Here is a 19,602-nt window from a genome sequence, read left to right as displayed (position 1 = left end):
GCTCAGATGGGTGCATCTGAAACCATCCACAGAGTTACACTCGGTGGCTTTTAAAACCCTGGAGATGAAGCGAAAAGATAATGGATGTTTTTGGTGTCGAGATATAGCCATTTGGCGACTGCAAGGCGTCAGACCATAACACTCGTGTTGAGTTTGCCGCTCTGTGTGTGTTAGCAGTCCTGACCAACCTTTAACCCTACAAACTCCACTACGTCAGGACATCAGACGGTGGGAGAAAGAACTGGAGGAATGTTTGATCAGTCCAAAAGGGGGGAAAAAGGGCAATTTTTTGGAGGGTAGACAGAGTGGCGAGGGCTGGCACAGACAGAGAGCAAAGGCGTTGGTTGACGCTTGTCATCCTCCATTAAGGTTCCTTTGATTGGCCTTTGTGGTCCTGGAAACGGCAAACAGCTGCATGCAAATGGCCCTGTTTCCCCATGGCTGGCCCCCATTGTTCTGGGCTTGGGTTTGACAGGGACGCTTTCTCTGCAGCATAAAGGAGGGTGTAGCCTTTAGTCAAATAAGAGTGCCCCCACCGTGGTCACAGCAGGAGTACTTCAAGATTGTTTGTCTTTTTATGTTGTTTTATTCCCGATATTACTGGTAGCCAACATCTTTGGAAGAAAGCGCAGATCCTAGAGTCAAGCTTTTCGTCCAACAGCGGGGGATGCCTCCGTAATCCAATATCCGGAGTGACAGAGTGGTCTTGTTTTGCTCTGGTGGAGATTTTCAATGATAATTCATAAAGTAGGATAAAAAATATATTTTTTAATATAAGGGAACAAAGCATCATCAATGTTTTGCCTCTTCTTTTTCCAGCTCCTTTGTTCTTTACTGCAGTATTTCTAATCTGTTCAGTGGAACTTTTTGACTGCTGGCCAAGGAATAAAATTAACTTTAAAAAAAATTAAATCCTCGAGACCATTGTGATAAACCTTTTATGTATTTAATAAAACAAAAGTACACTTCACTGTCCATGCACACGCCTCTAAACTGACAAACTAAACACTTGGACTAATTCATCTTACACTGTACAAAGACAACACTCCAAAAATGTCCATTCCCACATCCCTAAATTTCTGAGGCGTCCAGTGTTGCTGCCTAAAAATGTGCAACACGCATTCACAAGTGCTTTGCATGACCGCCCATCAGAAGTGAGAGGCACACAGGGCCGAGGTGGGAGATGAGAAAGGAGATTTGGGATTCACAAAATAACACCTGCTTTTCAAATACAGACAACAACCCGAGAACTCCTCGCTCAGCCACAGCGGCTCAGATTTCATTTCAACCGTCGAAATGCGGTGAAACACTGAAAATCTAGTTGGACATATGGCACCATTTCCCATGACACTTTAGTCCCCGCTCTAGTCCACCTTGCTGGGAATTGTTTCTAAAGACGGTGTCAGACAAGACCACAAACCCCGGGGCTACTCCCGCTTTTCCCAGACAACTGCTATCAGACACTCTTGATTCCGATATAAGTATACTAAAATAGAAACTGGCAATATAGGAGTCACATAGATAGAGTCCATTTGTGGTTAGATGAAGTGCTCTGAGTCATATCTTTTTTCTCCTTCTTGTGATAGGCTACATGAATTCAGTATAGCCACTTCAAATTCCGAAGCCACCATTCGTATTCATGGCCAAGGCCTTTTTCTCTAATTCATCTCCTGAATGTTTCTCGACTTAACAAAAATCAAAAAAAATAAAAACAGCAAGTGGGAGGAGAGAATCACATGCTCCATGTTGATGCATGTCTCGTTGAAGGGGTTTAAAGGTAAGGATTTGTCATATTGCTGAGGCTGAGCGCGCTAGACCCTACTGCTGCCTCTTAACTCCTCAGGTGGGACCGTTTAGAGAAAGCTCGTTCCTAAGCAAGAATTTAAAGGCAAAATCTGCTTGGGTCTTTTTCTTATAATTGTGTCCATTGTGACAACTGGGTCATGCTAAATTTGCACCTTTATTGAAGAATATTTAGGAAATGCAATTCGGGCAAAACAACTTATATTGGAGTAGCTGCATGAGCCTCATTGAGCTTTCCAAGTAAACTTACATAAATCATATAAAATGAATATTTTGGGAACATTAACTTTCTTGCTTAGTATTGTATTGATACTCCTCTCATGTCTAAATGTGTGTAAATATGAAGCTAGCATTATTAGCGCATTCATTATTAGTGGAAACACTGAAAACCTGGAGAAAGGTAACAAAATCTGCCTACATGCACTTTAAAGTTGACCAATTAAAGCGGTATATATCTCGTTTGATTAGTCTGTACAAAAACCTAAGTGTAAAAACGATACGTTATGGGTTTTTTATGTTGCTGGACTCAACAAAATGTCTCACCTGGCGGGGAAATCCAGCACATGACCCCCCATTTAAACCACAACAGGACATTAAAATGTCCTGTTGTGGTTAAGATAACCAGCTGCTGGCTCTAGCTACATTTTTATCTAACTCTCTCGCACGAATGTGAACTAGAGTATTTCCACAAAATGTTTAACAATTATTTTGAAATGCTTGAGTCATTCCAAAAGTAAACACAGTAAGTAGCCAACTGGATTAGCTTTTGTCGTTAAAGGAAACGTGCCGGCGAACCAAACAGGTGCTTATTTATCTGCACACACTGGTTTATCTACATTACTGAGCTAGAGACTGTTTCCCCTCCCCAAAATCAACTGGAAAAAGAGACAGTCGGCTCTCCATGCGGTAAAGCAATGACCTTCAAGACATTTTGGAATATCCGTTTCCCTCTGTTAACGTAGAATCATGATATATATGATACGATAAGTAATAAATGCAGATGAAAAGGTAAGTTGCTAGTTGGCGGTCGTGTCTAGAAGGTAACCTCCAAGTTGTGAATGCGAGACTTGCTGCCTGACAACCTATCCTAACCTTAACCATTCAAGGTCAATGCATAACCTTAAAGCTATGGTTGGTAATCTTCTTCAAAAACATTTTTTCAAAAACATTTTTTCTTATATTTGTTGAAATTCTCATTGCATTCCGACAGCAATTAATAAATCAAAAAATCTGGTATCTGTGGCTGTTACAGGACTGGAATATCCCCGTCCAATCACTTCATTCGGCCCGACTGAGCAAATTTTGGAGCTTGTACTGCTAGCTACTTTCATTGGAAAAGAGTTGGCAACGCCGGGCTGGGTTTTTCGGTTGAAAATTTCTTTAAATCTAGCGTACTTTTGCTCGTTTCTCAAGATTATCAACCCTAGCTTTAACCATTCGAGGTCAACGCCTAACCTTAACCACCTCGCGAGAGTTTCGCATATTGGGGGTTACCTTCTAGACACAAACCTAGTTGGCTAGCTTGACTAACTAGTTGGTTCGCTATACTGGCTAATCCACAGCCGGACTGAAAGACAAGTGTTTGAAATGATTTATGTAAATTTAAAAATTGTTTTGAAATGATGTTGTTAGGAGGCTCATACCGCATGTTCCCCAGTATGTATTGTTTTGTCGCAGTCACGTTTCCTGAATCTCTACAACGGAGGTGTGGCTTGATGGCTTGACCACCTATTTTGACTATGGTTTGACCCATTAGTCAAAAATAGCCACAATCATGAGAATAAGACCCAGGTTGAAAAATACCCAGAATGTTCCTTTAAACATGCAAATCCCTTTACAAAGTATGTAACGACCCCACAATGTACACAACATATTTAACATGCACAGACCGTTCTATTTTGAAGTCTGGAATTACACAACCCCGAAGAAAAAAATGTTTAAGTTTCGCCACAACTGATGCGCAGTCGACACGGTGGATTACTTTGGTTCAGCCGGCTCAGCTGCAGAGAAGACTGCAGATGAAGAATTTCTCCCAAGGGAGTGAGAACTAAAGAAAAGAAGCCCGGCTATAATGACTATGTCTTAATTTGGCCACGAGAATCAAGGTTTTCTCCTCTGTCGATTGGTTGGATGATCCCTGACCCCGTGGGCGCACATCAAAGACAACCAGCAAGGAAGCAGGGGAGCATCATTACATCATCTAATACATACTGTATAATCCTCTAAATGTAAAGAGGGTCACTGCTCAATATAAATCACAGTGACAAGAATGATTCAGTGGCAGAGACATTACCAGATGTAATGTCTTCTTTTGTTCAGGTCCATGGACGCATCACTTGGATTAAAGCAAAGTATAATGCGACACCTTGTATAGTCTACTGAGAAAACAACCCTTTCATAAATAACTGTCACAGAGGCTAAACATTTCAGAAAAAAAAATATGTTCGACTTGGAAGATGAAAACAAAACCTATATGCTCCCGGGGGAGATCCATTTTGACAGAATTAGATCATTGCTTGTTCAATATCTAACATATTGTTGCATCTCTTTTTGCAGGGAAGTTGATGAAACACGCAGAAAGAGGTGAGTTAAAGAAACCCTCCCAAGTGCAGCGGGGGTATAGTTTCACAGGTTTGATCTGCCCTGAGTGATGCTTAACTCCCCTTAAAGCCCACATTTTACCCCTGCACTTTAACGTCCCCCACTGGATTTTCCGCTCAAGAAAACGTCTCAGAATAAGTCAGGTGCCTCCCTCAGGGGTGCGGATGGAGAGGGGGGAAAAAAAGGGGATGAAGTGGTGGAAAGAGGAGGAGGAGGATGTGGGTTTGTCTCCATCACATGCTTGTGTCTCTGTTCTTGTTTGCTGGGGCACAGTCTCCCCATTTCACCCTCCTAATCAACCCTCCTCCGCCCGGCCCTGCCTGAGCATAGCCGAGCCCAGGAGGCTTACTCGGTACGTCACATAGACAGGGTGTCAGGAGAAGCTGCAGCTGGAACACGGATTACATGAATAATGAACCACAGACTACAAGGATGGCTAGAAACAGAGATCAGGGCCTCGAGACGAGACAGTTCTGATGAGAGGTACAGTCTTTATCTTCATGCAAGGCCTGAAGTAGCCTTTAACACAGTGGTGCTATCACTTCACGTCAAGTTCATTTTGGTGCTTCCGTGTTTCCAAAATGAACCCACTTATGCCAGAGTGGATGGAGTGGCGTAGTTAAGGTTGGGTTTGTGCAGATTAAGTGGCGCCGTGCAATTTTGGTATTCGTTTTGGCATGAAATTGTGTTTCTGTGTTTCATCCCGAGATTTTTTTGTGGCTTTAGTTGATGCACAACAAAAAAAAAAAAAACTTCCATGTATGTATTGCCTCTTTTTATTTTGACATACGTTTTTCATCTTGTGCACATTAAAATGCAACTTTTTAATGCAATAAAGGCAGAGTCTGTGCTGGCTTGGATTAATGGACGATTCTTATCAGGAATGTCTTCAGGACACATCCTCCTGCTAACAGTGTTTATCTTGCTGTAGCCATTTTTCCAGACCGCATACCAGGACTGGACTTCTGGTCAACCAAATTTAAAAATGTGTTGGTCAAACCCGCTTGTACTCCAGTTTCAGGAAAATAGAGTTGATATATGCGTACAGGGGAGACTCTCACAGACTCAGACAGCTGCAATCTGCAAAGCGAGGGTCACGCGACATTGGCTGTGGGTTTGATGATTTAGTTTTATGAGTTTTTATTGAATAAAGTTTCATGTTTTTAGTGGGAAAAGATCATTGAAAATGGCATTTGTTGTCGATTTGCTTCAAGGGCATTGAACTGTAACCTCTTTATCATCCACTATTTCCTCAGACAGACATTCTGAACAAAGGGATATTTTTCTTGCGACCCACACATTAAAGAATGTGAGAAATCTGTGATAATACAACTGTAATGCTGAAAGAGGAAAATAATTGATTTTGAAGGTATCCTTCAATGTGGTTTTCAAAATCTAATTAAGTAGTCAAAGTTCTTTATTGTTATATGCAGGACAATAACAGCGAAGGCTGTCTCCATTGTGACCCTTTGCTTTGCAGGTCGTGGAGGTCCGTCAAGAGTCTCCCACACATATAAAGACATTGCTATCACACTGGCCTACTAGACATGTACATACGGTGCAACAGGGGAAGTCTTTGTGGGCTTTTATACTGCTCTGTTTGGAGTCTCTCGGAGATTTACCAGGAAAAAAAACCATCCAGGCACATTCCTTGGCAATAACCCGCTGCTATCTCTGGAACACTGACCACTTTGATTGGCTTGAGCGTGATGACCTTGCCCCTTTCCCTTCCACCAGCATTCCGGTCAATGCGAGCAGAAAACAGGAGCACTGATAAGAGATGCACAGATGGGGAGATCTTGATGACAGACAGTTTCCTGCCCCTCATCTTCGACGAGGCCATTGTGCCTCGCGCGCTCAATGGGGATATATACGCTACAAGAGGGGGTCAATACCGATAGCGCAAGGCAAACAAAAACCTTCTTTGTGCTTCGCTGTTTCTCTGACTTTTTTCTTGCTGCGTACTTATTCAATTTCCTGCACGGCAGGAGAGGGCTTCCTTATCTTTGACTGTTTATACCTGCAAATCGGCTGGTGGCCTTTTGTTTGCAGGTGACCCACCCTTAGGTGACATTTAATTCCTGGACAAAAAATGTGTGGTCATGCTCTATGGCACAGCCTCTCAGCCTGAGGAGATTACTAATACAGTGAAAGCAACAGAGCTGCATTCATGGCCTGTAGCGAGAGCTAGCCGGCAGACACACAGAGAGAGAGAGAGAGACCCAACACACGTTATTACACTGGTTTGAATCATACATGACCATAAGCCATGCAAACGTGAGTGAAATGAAAGAGAAACCATTGGTGAACTAGAGTGGAAACAGTTTCATCTTATATTTACACACCAGTCCCTCTCTGTGAGTTTTTCTCCTTCTCTGTTTTAACCCTCCTGTTGTCTTCTCGTCGACCATGCAACTTTTGTATTCCCGGGTCAAAATTGACCCGGTCTGGTTTGACTGTTTTTAAAGCATACATTATAAATTATCAACCAATTCTGTATTACACCTTTTTGGCCAACTTCATTCCAACTCATTACCACAAGTTTTACACTTTTTTGGGAATTCATGGTCAATAAACCTAATTTATATGAAATTAAACCTCATTTTTTTTTAGGAAAAAAATGCAGAAATTATGAATTATTTGGACTATACTCAAAATTGGAGGAATAATGTTGATGGATTATCACACACCGGTAATATGTCAAAGTTCAGTCAGAATATTACAAATATCATAATGTAAAAAAAATGTTTAATGGCAAAATTGACCCGGGAACACCACAGGTGCTATAATTTTTTGCAATGTAATTTTGGGGCAATTAGGTAAAAGACATCCATATTTATGATATAATGAAGTTTGAAAATGGGTCAAATTTGACCCAAAGACAACAGGAGGGTTAAGAACAGACACATCAGAGAATCTGTTCGCGCACTAAAACACACACTTGAGCCACCGAAAGCACACAAAAGCACATTTGCGGAATCCATCATAATTTCTTTTATTGATTGCCATCCTTTCCCCACTGTCGACATTAGTTTTACCACCAGCCTTTACTGTGTAAATCATAACGAGCAGAAACAAAAATGTGCGACCTGAGCTGTTATGACATTTCTGATATGGAGCGAGGAGGACAGGTAGAGACAAATGCATCATTTTTGAACGATTTTCACACAGTAAATATAATTGGGGCCTTGCACTCTTTTTCTTTTTGTAACAGCGAGGGGCTTTTTGTTCAAATGGCCTTCGTGTTCATCTACACACGACGTGTCTCCAAAATCAAGCTCTCTTTAACAAATTAATGCTTAAAATGTATGTCACGATGAGTGAAAAAAAACAGCTGGAGTGGCTGTGCTAAAAAAGAAAATTCCCTGCCGCAGGTATTTAGCGAGAGCAACAATCTGCTTTGATTGCCTTAGCACAATGTCCCTTTGGTGTTAAATGTTTTACGCCTCCTTTTGTTTTTACATGTTTGTTTAGCTCTTGTGCTTTTTGTTCAATTGAAATTAGTTCTGACATGCCTCCAAGCTATTTAAAAGTATTGGGTGAACATTGAACTGCACTGAAATCCGACAGGTTCTTGTTGCATAAATACTTTTGTCTCGGTTCCAAACCTGATTTATATTGTTGGCAAACACCGCCCAACACACAAAGAGAAGAAAAAGCTCTACAGCATTCTATAGTGTAGACTTGATTTTATTTGAAATCCTTCTGCTTCCACTCAAGATTAAATGCATTGCTTTGTTATGACAGCTGAACCCTCCTGTGAAGCAGACTTACACCGAGCAAATCCAAAAGTTTAGATTCTGAGGCAAACTACTTTGTGGTTGTAAGCGGGACTCATCTATTATTTGAAATAGGCTGCCTGGAGAAAAAAAAAAACGAGTGCGGACAGCATTTAAGAAAGGAAAGAGTGAGGTAGGCATCTGCTCCAGTGTTTATACAACTTGTTACCATAAGGGGTGTGAATTGAACGGCTCTGAGATGCTGCGAGCGAGAGAGATTTAAGGCATACTTAACAAATGAAATCAAACTGTCAGAAAACTGTTGCTCCTGGCCCATTAAATTAAGTGTTTGTTCATCAGCTGGCTGTATAACAACAACTTTAACAATCACGTCTAAACACACAATAAAGCACAAGCTTCTCTCCTAAAGGGGAAAAGAGAGCTTTGCTCTCACAACCGCATATTGGATGGAGACATTTCTCACTGCTTCTGCTTTACCAAAAAACGCACTCAGGAAATCGCTGTTGCAATAAATCTAGGATGACCCTATCAAGGGTGATATTGTATTTCATTTCCTCTGAGTGAAATACTGATCCTGGAGATTCATGTGACTCTGGCTCATTTCAATTTCATGTTCTCGCATGATTCAAAACTTTCCAGGTCCTCAGTTATTATTAAAACAGCAGATTGTTGCGCAATGCTGTACATAAATATATCTCTGTACAGACTGAAAAGCTGCATACTGCAGGGATTTCTGAGTGACAAACGCTGACAAAACTGTATTGGAAATAAAGACAAAAATAAATGTGATGATTTATCTGTCTCCATGTGGCAAGAAAGTCCATTCAATCCAGATGATGAACTCCTGCCTTATTTCTTGAAATACTTCCAGTTGGGCAGAATTTTCATGCAAGACTGATATATCTTTTTTTTTTTTTTTTTCTTCCTCTGTGCTTGTTCTCACCACACAGATTGACCAGTCATCTGTGAATCTCCCATGGTTTAGCTGATAATTCATGATCGCCCTGCCATGGACCCGCAGCATTCAATATGAATTATAAAATGGCAAGCCAAGCATATCAATGGATGACAGACTGGATGTGTATGGCCCGGGGCCAGAGAGGAGTTAGAGCACAATAGCCTCCCCATTCAGTCAACCCCAGGACTGGAAATGCCAGTGTGGCACGAGGGAGGCTCTTCCATCAGCACAATGTATGGCACTGCTTGAGACAAATGTTGAGCTGAGATGTATTGTTAACCTTTACAACCTTTTGGGGAGAAACATAAGCATGCTGGTATGTTCAAACCAAGGAATATTTCACAATCTTCCTTCGAGAGAACTGTGCAGTGTGTTATCCGGAGCAGCGGGGGGGCTCAAAACCAACAGACAAAAAAACAGAGAAGAAAATCTTTTTTAGGAATCTTTTGCCTTTTTTCTCATGCATGATTCTGTGTCTACTGACTTGTTTATTCAAAAAACTGCATATTAATGTCCGTCATTCGCTCACTCTGCCCATGCTGGACCTAAACAAACACTGCCTCTTCGCTCTGATCCCCGTCTCTGCAGATAGGACACAGACCACTTAATCTTTTACATTTCCCTTTTTGTGCAATATTTAGATACGAAGGCCTGCTCTCCTTTTGGCATTTAAACACAACAGCCAACTAAAAGCGTTGAGACTAGACTTTACGATATAATCCCCCCCCCCTAAATCTGTCTTTCTTTACTTTAAAGACTCAGATAGCAGCTCTCATTCAGTCACATTAGATGTGTGCCTGTGCACTTGCCCCACCTTTGTGGCTGCTCCCTTTGAATCTGTATCGTCTTCTTCATATCTGCAGACTGGGCGGTCTGAAACATCTAAAACAAATCTGATACCTGCATGACCTAGTTTACTCGAGCAGGAGCGTCATTTTATAGACTTGTTATATAACGGCACATGGATGAAGACGAAATGGAGTACATATATTGAGAGCAAGAAACCGCATATATGGAGAATTCAGAAGTGTCTGTATGGCGTATACTCAATTAAAAATATTAAAAAGACAAAAATGTGACATTATTTAAAGTTAGATATGTTCATGTCATCAAACCCTATTTTGGATTTTTTTTATGGTCAGTTTTTTAAAGCAATAGTCATTCAATAAATATACATTTTCAAATTATATATCTATATAATAGTTTTCATTGTTAGTGGTGGGGTCTACCATTCCCGAGCTGGATTCACATTGCCTTCACGCACACAAGAAATTCACATTCAATGTTTTTACTTTCATCTCATTGATAACAACATCACTGTTTACTGTTCACTTTCTTTATCAAAGCTGTAAGTTACTGCGAATGCAAACCTCCTACCTTACTACTTCATAATAAAAGTAGGGATGCACCGATACCGATACTGGATCGGATATCGGGCTGATACTGACTCAAATAGCTGAATCAGATATCGAATATCAGATATATATATATATATATATTTTTACTTTTGACCAATTTGTTGCTGCATTAAAACGTTTTACACTTGAATTGTAATTCCTTTTAATTTTGAAGATTTTTTTTGCCAAGTTGTTGTTGTAAGATTTATTATTTTAATACTAAATAATAATTCACTAAATATATATTATGTTATCTATGTATTTAGTTGTTACATTTTGTTTTACAAAGTTAGGAAAACAATGTTTAAGTCAAGCCTGATGTTGCGTTACACATTAAAGAATGATCCCAGTCGCTTCCACACAGTGAGGCATACAGCTTATTAATTAAAAACTGGTATCGGATCGGTACTCGGTATCGGCTGATACCCTAAGCCCAGATATTGCTATCGGTATCAAGACTGAAAAAGTCAGATTGGTGCATCCCTAATTAAAAGCATTCAACTGGCACAAAACACAAGTGGCTTTTACAACAACATGTCATCACCTTTTAAGTTGATATGGCGAACTTGTTAGCAAACGGTTGCTTATTCACTCATCCAGCAGTTACAGAGCAACATTAGCATTAGTTTGGAGTTGTATTTCTGGCAGCCAGGTGTAAGTAAGTCCAATATTCACTCTTTTTTAGCTCTTTTTTGGTCTCTACCAACTCCTTAGGGAAATATCTGCCTCTTAAGCTGCTAAATGGTCCACTATGTTCACCAGCTAGACACTAACTGTGTCCGTCTAGTGCAGAGTAGGTAATGTACAGTGTTTTTTTAGAGTTTTTTCGCGGAAAACTGCTGCAGCCTAAAACAACGCTGTGAGAGCGGTGAGAGTGAACCAAAACAGTAGTTGGAAAAGCTACACAATGAGCTGGAACGCGCTATAAAGCTTGATAAAACCGAGGGGAGCTTCAGATTCAGCTGACAATTCATCTGTAGGTTCATCACCAGTATGACTCTTTCACATTGTTATTTGATACATTATCAGTTGTGGAAGGAGTTCTCTGAACTTTTACATAAGTAAAAGTAGTAATACCACAGTGTAAAAATACTCTGTAACAAGTAAAAGTCCTACATTCAAATCTTACTTAAGTAAAAGTGCAAAAGTATTAGAATCAAAATATACTTATTTTAGTATCAAAATTAAAAGTACTTATGCATAATGGCCCATGTCTATATATATATACAGTATAATATTATCTGATTATAATTACTGATGCATTACTGTAAACATCACATTAATATTGCAGCTGGTTATGGTGTGGTAAATTGTTAATACTTAACTGCTGAGCAGCTTAATCTAGAATAATATATCATAATCTTATTAGTTGATTCAGATTATTAATACAAAATATAAATATGTAAAGTACCCAAAAGCTCAGATAAATGTAGTACAGTAAAAAGTACAATATATCCCTCTGAGATAGGAGCAGAAAATGGAAATACTCAAGTAAAGTACCTCAAAATTGTACTTAAGTACAGTACTTGAGTAAATGTACTTAGTTACGTTACATCACTGTAAATGATTAATATAAAAATAATAATTGTAGGGATTTTAGGATTACAACTTTAACTGAATGCCTGCTAGCGATTCAATTCCATTAGATTTTGCACAAATTGATCAAGTTTGTCAAAACAAAGACCCGACTGGTGTTCATTGTTCCAACTGACCAGGGAAGTCAATACCAGGAAAGAGGAGAAAAACACTTTCTATTCAGTTATGTCAATGAGCATTTCAAAGCGTGAGGAATGTTTTGGGTGAGAGCGATAACCTGATTATACTCTCTCCTGGTGAGGGACAGGAGGTAATTATCAAGTAGGGTTTTTGTTGCTGGCTCTGTGATGGAAGCGTAGATCATAAGCGGCGGGATGCAGGCCCTCAGGGCCGGACAGGCTGAAGGTGAGTGGCATGTGGATAGAATCAGATATTGTTTTCAGAGGGACACACACACACACACACACACACACACACACACAGAAACACAGACACACACACACGCACATTCCTTTATTGATGGATGGGCAAATATGCATTCTCAGGCCTGAGAGCCCTCACATCAAATGAAACCCAAAACCTCGACTTTCTGCATACCAAAGCAGTATTCCTCTTTAAAAAATCCAACAGGACTATTCAACTCAGTTTGTAAGCCGGGCCAAATAACAGGGCAATTCTTCAAATGCCTCAGTAAGACTCTTCCATATTATCTAAAATTGCTAATCTACAGAAAAAATGCATCTCTGCTTGAAAGGCGGCTGGGATAGCCTGCTCCATAGCAATGTGTCTTTGTTAACAAACTGAACAGCACAGCCAGACCTAAAATAAAACTGGAAGAGAAATCTACCACAGAACAAAAACAGCAAGCGGGAGAAAAAAGGCAAAATCCAAATTGAAAAGGAAGCCCCCAAAATAATGTGCTTCAACTATCTATCTGTAATCAATGCTTGGCACACAAGCATGTGATTTTGGGTTACTTTGTTTCCCGCTACAATGGGACTGAAAGGGGGGGAAATGTAATGATCATCATTAAGCAGACATACCAACATCAGTGGTTTTGATGGGCACGTAACAGACGGGAGTGTTTTGTGACAATACTTGTAATTACAGCCAAATGTACTAATCAAAAGTGAGGGAAGGAACCAAGAAAGAGCCTAGGGATGTCATTGCAGACAATTAAAAACACTGACACACACTTTCCCAGTCTCAGAGTCTGGCGCTAAATCATGCTTTTGATGCTTTCAGGTACACTGGCTGCACAGAACGATCTGGTTTAGGCAAAAATAAAAAATGCATCTATTCTCTGCGGCGGCGGTAGCTCAAAGTATACTCAGGCAATCTGTTATGAAGCTCACTATGCACTAAAGGTGCAGTTATGAACCTTTAGAGGAATGTCTCTGACATACCGTCTGAGTTGTTGTTCTGGAGGTGAATGAAATGTGTCCATGGGTTGGCAGGAATATTCACTGAGTTCAATGCAAAGTGTTCGAAACACATTTTTCACACTCCAAGGGTAAAACCGCTGAAGAAGAACTATTACCACACACTAAAGAATGTGTGTTAATAAATTCCACACATACATAAGCTGAATAATAAGTGGCTTCTTGAAAGGTTGACCAGAATCGTATTAACACTTTCTGCCACGCAAACTCCATGGTAACTCACCTTGTGAGCAGTGGAAGCAGAAGAGAAGGAGCAAGACGCAGCGAAACATCGGACACCTCCACAGTGCAGAGGCCATTGTGCGCTGTATGCAGACGATCCAGAGAGCCTTTTGGATAATAATAGTGGTTCAGTGCGTTGCAGTGGGAGAGCGGAAAGCTGGAGCGATGTCAACGATCAGTAGTTCTCGGAGAAGCATCACCAGTCATCTTCTCATCTGGAAAAAGAAGAGAGAAAAGAGCATAAAGATGGAGGAAATGGACGGTTATCGTCAGTATCATCACAGCCTTGGGTGTGCCATTTTTTATCTGGATTCTACATGTGTATATCGCAATAAATGAAATGTAGACAAAAACAAATCTGAACACCATGGAAACAAAATTCCCGCCTGCTGTGTGATTGAATAAACAAAGGCATTTTTTCAGAAGTTTCACAGAAATATTAAAACTTTCTTCTCAATTGTTTATGACATGAAAACAAAGCAGACAGGGCGCCTGGTGCTCTGCTCTTATTCAGCACTTGGCGACGTGTTACAACACAATGTTTACACTGCCTCATTCTCCCACTCTTCCCTGTTCCACCTTCCCCATTTACTCCCGGATCCCCGCGGGAGAAAGCTTGTCGCTCCGGCAACACGTTCACACACAGGACGCCATTAGAGACACAGCTGCTTTGAGAGCTACTTTTGTCTCCGTCCTTATCAAGGGGTGGCAAAAAAACAGCCCTTTGTCTGCAAAATAGCAGCAAAAGGTTAGAGCCTGAGACGGACTAACACACCAGACAGATAAGCTGCTTACCAAAGTCAAACACCGAGCAGGGATGTGTTGTGTCATATGTGAAATGCCACACACACACAGACTCACACACGCACTCATGCCTGCACAAACATATATAACCGATGAGCTGCACACTCCTGCAGACACACATGGACGGCATCCACACACACCCACGCCGATAAATCGTATCTTGTTCATTCCCATGTGGTCGCCATCCAGCATCTCCCCAATGCACGCACACATATAGCCACATTGTAAACAGCATTGGTCACTTGGTAGCCGTCGCTATGCAGAGGAGGGTGAATGTTTCCCCGTCTCTGAATACCGCTCCTCCACAGCCACTCGTCAACTACCCCTGATTATTTTATAATGAACCTAAATTTGAGCAGCACAGCAGTCAGCTCTGATCGCTCTCCGGGCCTCACTAATGCGCTTGGATATTTTTGGCAACACGAGAACCCACAAAACATGGGAAGCTTACACATTAGCATACTGGGTAATAATTTAAATCACTATGAGATTCAGTCTATACATGACCGACACCTGGTCGTTGGGATAATAGCTGAACAAAAAATGAGCCCGCTGGATCTGCACCTAGCAGCCTGGGAGTGTTTATTTTCATTTGAGGTCACCCTGGCCGAGCAGTTGTGCAGCACACTCTGAGCCAAGGAAACGCACATACAGCTAACGTATAATTTATCAGTTAAACTTGGGTGGTTTTTATAGCAATTGAGGTTTTTATTTGTCTTCCAGTTGTTTATCTTGCCGGTGGCGCCGAACCAGATCAGATAAGACCGAATCGGAGGGTGCAAGCTCCCCTATGCTGGAAGTCTCGCACCACGTTTACTCTAGGCTGCTCACGCTCTCAAGTCTTTTAACAAGACTGCCACCGGTTCAATATTGGGCAGAGCACCAAATCTCCAGAGACGCACGTGACTTCTTCCTCAGCCATTTATCTTCCGCAAATATGAGGCCGGGGGCCACGGGGTAACCATAATGGTGGTTGACAGGAGGAGATTGGAAACTGTTGGGGGGACATCCCCCTGCCCTTCTGGCCTGCTGAGCCCTGCTGAGCTACTCAGCCCCTCCAGACACCAGGGGGCGAGAGCCTGCCAGGCCTCGCCGAGGCAAACTTGCCCTCACCACCCCAGGGTTCTTTCTCCCGACCAGCCGTCGCCCCGCTGAGTGAACATGTCTTCTTTCTCCCTTAAGCTGTTGGAGCACACAGCCGTGCTCATCTTCCTAAAAACACTGTTTTGTTTGGTGTTTGGTGGGATTTCTGCACTGAATCGGGCCGGACTTGAGATAAAAGGATTAGGCGATTAACATTAAGATGCTTTACACAAGCACTGACAGACTTATCATAATTTCACATCAGGGGACGGGGAGATGATGGTTGTGGGGGGCTAAGAAGAAGTTCTCAAGCAGAAAATGATTTTAAGAGGTAAGTGAGGCATCGTTAACCCCTCAGAGATTGTGCTGAGGAATTATCTACCCACCCCCCACCCTGACAAACTGGGAATTGCGGTTACTTGTTTCTCGGCCAGCAATTTCCGCATAATGATCGTCATGTTCCACTGAGGCAGATATGTAAAAAAAGGTACACAGTTATGACTAACTGTCACCACCTACACTAAATCTAATGAGCGCAAACATTTAATATACACCAGAAGACCACTAGCTAAATAAAAGTTATTCATTTTCATCTACGCCTTCAGCTCCTCTTCCTAAAAAAATACAAGTATATATATATATTCCCTCAGGTTTTCTCTCTCTATTAACAGTATGTCTTTCTGGAAACAAGACCCAAAAAAAAAAAAACACCAATGAAATGAAAAATGATATGCAAACATTCACGACATCTGTTTTTCTTTTGTCTGCTTGCATACACAGTGGAAACCCAAGGAGAGAAATCTATCACCAGTTAAGATAATGGAGAGAATCACAGTCCACAACCAATTTTTCACATCAGCCTGATAGAAATAATAAGCAAGCATTTAAAAGAGGACGGCAAGCAATTAAAACATAATTAAAATAAATGGATAGAAGGAGACAGCCCACATGTCTTCACATGAAATACAAGGCTCTGTGCAACAGCCGGCTGAATGAATGCGAGTCTCCTTTGACAAAGCTTGTGTCTGCCTCACTCAAGCTGGAGAGGCGTCCAGTGAAAGAGCGAGTGAGGGAAGGGGGGAGTTTGGGAGTTTCTAAGGCGGGAGGGACTAAATGGATGGGAGAGGGAGAGCAGAGGAGGAGAAGAATGGAAGGGGGAGAAAGGAAGGGGCGGTAGGGTCACCGGCGAGGATTGACAGCCTGTGAGTATGGCCTGACCTCCTGGGTTCGCCTCCAAGTTTTCTCCACAGGCTTAGAGAAGACAAAAATAAAGCCCAGGAATGTTAATTTATTTTCAATTGTCGACGCCGAGAAGAGAGAGATAAAGAGCGCATACATACATATCAAGTAAGACTGGAACAAAACTAATGCGCAAGTCCAAGTGTAAGCTGAAAACCTACAAGTGAAATAGAGATGTTGAGCTGGATCTTGCCAACACAATGATTCGTCTTCCACTCTTTGAGTAACTGCTAATTTGGAGAACTTTCTGCCCCGCCCCCATGCCCTACATTCAGGGCAAAAAAAAAAGACACACATGTGAGAGGGGAATTTCAAACATCAGAAAATGGTTGATGGGCTAGAAGTGGGAGACGGCAACTACAGGAACTAAGAAAACACAGCCTCCAGACACTTTTTTTTCTGTCCTCGGTGCACCCTGATGTTCCCAAGGAACTCTTTTGTCATGACAGTCCTGTCAGGGCTGCGCTTTCAGCCCCTACAGGGACATGATGTCATTTCCTTGGCTCCACCGGAGATGTAGAGAACTTACCATCAACTGCCAGAAACAGAGATGGGCTGACACCGAGCTCTGTCTGTAGAGTGCGTTTTCTCAACACGGCGCTGATAAGATGTACTATTGGGATAAACAAGTTGTAAACTCTGGTTTACAGCTGCACACGCTGAAACGATAAAGATGTCTCAACTGACAATCGACATAAAATTAAGTCATTTTGTTAGGCAAAATGACATTTTATAGACCAATTGATTAACTTAAGACAAGTCTTGAAAGTAGAGCTGCAACGATTAGTCGACTAATCGATCGACAACTATTTTGATTATCGATGTATCTTTTGGGGCATTTTCAAAGAGGAATTTCACTGGTTCTTTGCTTCTCAATTATGAACATTTTCTGTTTTTCTTAGTCTTCTATTATGGTCAAATGAATATGTATAAATGTGTTTTGAACTGTTGATTGGACAAAACAATTTGAACATATACATTTGGACTTTGGGAAATTGTGTTGGACATTTTATACTATTTTTGGACCTATTGATTAACTGAGAAAAGTCTTGACGAGGTTTAAGAGCAGTTTTAACTTTAACTTGAGAGCAACAAAATATCCTAAACAAACCTTTTTTATGCTTCTTGGATGACAGTAGAGCTGCAACGATCAGTCGATTAATAGATCGACACTTATTTTGATTAAAAGAAGAATTTCAGTGGTTCTTTGCTTCTCAACCGTGAACATTTTCTGTCTTTCTTCGTCTTCTATTATTGTCAAATTAATATATATAAATGGGTTTTGAACCGTTGGTTGGACAAAACAAAGCATTTTGAGCATATACATTTGGACTTAGCAGTTTTAACTTTAATTTAAGTTCAACAAAATATCCTAAACAAACATTTTTATGCATGTTTTTTTCATAGCAACACAAAAAGACTTTTTGTGATTAGAGAAGTCATAAGATATTATTATGTTGCTTTGCTTCATTTTGATGTACAGTTTGTTGTTTTCTTTGGGGCTGCAAATAACATTATTTGTTAATCTACCAATTATTTTCTCAATTAATTGTTTGGATTATAAAATGTACAAAAAAAACTGTTTCCCAGAATCCAAGGTGACATCTTCATAAGATTTTTTTTGTCCGACTGATAGTACAAAACCAAAATATATTCAGTGCATTATTAAAAAAGAATGAGCCTCTGAATGTTTGTCAATTTTGCTTTTAAAAAAAAAATGACAGGAAAGATTGATTACTATAATAGCTGCTGATTAATTTTCTGTCAACTGACTAATCGATCAATCAGCTAATTGTGTCAGCTCTAGTTTTGCTTTAATTATTTTTAGGAAAATGTAGTTTTGGATTACTTCCTACGAGCCAGTGTGTGGTGTGCTACTTATTCCATCATAATTACAGCTTGGTTCAGTGCCTATAAATAATTGATGTGTCAACAGATGTTTTTAAGATGGTTAATAGATCACAGAACTTCTTACATCCTCTGTTTAGGTGCAGGTCACAATGACTTTCTTCCTAACTGACTTCTCGACTTCCTGTAACATTTAAATACGCAAAACTCTAATTCAAGGCACTTAAACTGCAGCTTTTATGTATTCTTTTGTTTTCAGGGTGAATGGATCTACATTAAAAAAGACCTCTGGAAAGAAAATATGCTTTTAAGTTGAAATGTTCTTCGGTGCAGCTCAAAAAGCCCAAACAGAAAGGCCCCTGAAAGGTGCAATGCTTTACAATTTTATTGAGAGAGAGCACAACAGTTGGTGTGTTCAGCAGCTCTTGGCCAAGTGATTGAGGCAGTAGATAAGATAGAGTGCCAGCGGGCAGATGGACATAGTGAAACAGAGAGGGGTGAGCAAAGAAGCTTAGTAAAGTGAGGAGAACAAAGAAGACCCAGACTGAACAACCAGGTTAGTGTCAAGCAAAATGAAGAGAGGGTGGTGTGTAGTCTTCAAAAAGGAGCCGTGCGGAGGAGCAGGCACTTGAAAAAAGGCTAAAAGTGGATGTTTGTGTCAAGGTTTGTGGTTGAAATCACCTGCCAACAAACGACTATTCTTATCTCTGTTTAATTCATCCATCAACCAAAGGGCTGCAACTTACTATTATTTTCATTACTGATTAATCCGTTGTTTATTCGTACAATTCATCAATTAATTGCTATAAAATGTTAGAAAATTGAGACAAATGCACCAAAATATTCACTTTATTATAATTGAAGCTTGAACCAGTGATTTTTTTTTTTGCTATTTTGCTTCAAAAAGTACTTAAATAATTAGCAAAAAT

At 40.7% G+C, this 19,602-nt stretch overlaps 1 protein-coding gene and 1 long non-coding RNA gene across 13 annotated transcripts in view; one reads left to right on the top strand and one right to left on the bottom strand.

Annotated features, from left to right (window-relative positions):
• LOC119498203 (adhesion G protein-coupled receptor L2-like) overlaps positions 1 to 19,602 on the bottom strand; it is a 95,985-nt gene that overhangs the window by 59,219 nt on the left and 17,164 nt on the right. For all 12 annotated transcript variants that reach the window (XM_037786799.1, XM_037786803.1, XM_037786801.1 and 9 more), the window contains exon 2: positions 13,701 to 13,914. In XM_037786799.1, coding sequence (XP_037642727.1) covers positions 13,701 to 13,776 — 76 coding nt within the window. In that variant the 5' untranslated portion in view covers positions 13,777 to 13,914. The remainder of the gene's footprint in view (positions 1 to 13,700; positions 13,915 to 19,602) is intronic.
• On the top strand, positions 8,130 to 10,170 carry LOC119498205. Its single transcript, XR_005209088.1, has 2 exons — positions 8,130 to 8,316; positions 9,095 to 10,170. It is a non-coding gene; the product is annotated as an uncharacterized LOC119498205 (long non-coding RNA).

This window comes from Sebastes umbrosus, chromosome 12, assembly GCF_015220745.1.
Source record: "Sebastes umbrosus isolate fSebUmb1 chromosome 12, fSebUmb1.pri, whole genome shotgun sequence".
In the NCBI taxonomy this organism is placed as follows: domain Eukaryota; kingdom Metazoa; phylum Chordata; class Actinopteri; order Perciformes; family Sebastidae; genus Sebastes; species Sebastes umbrosus.
This window is presented reverse-complemented; position numbering and strand designations above follow the sequence as displayed.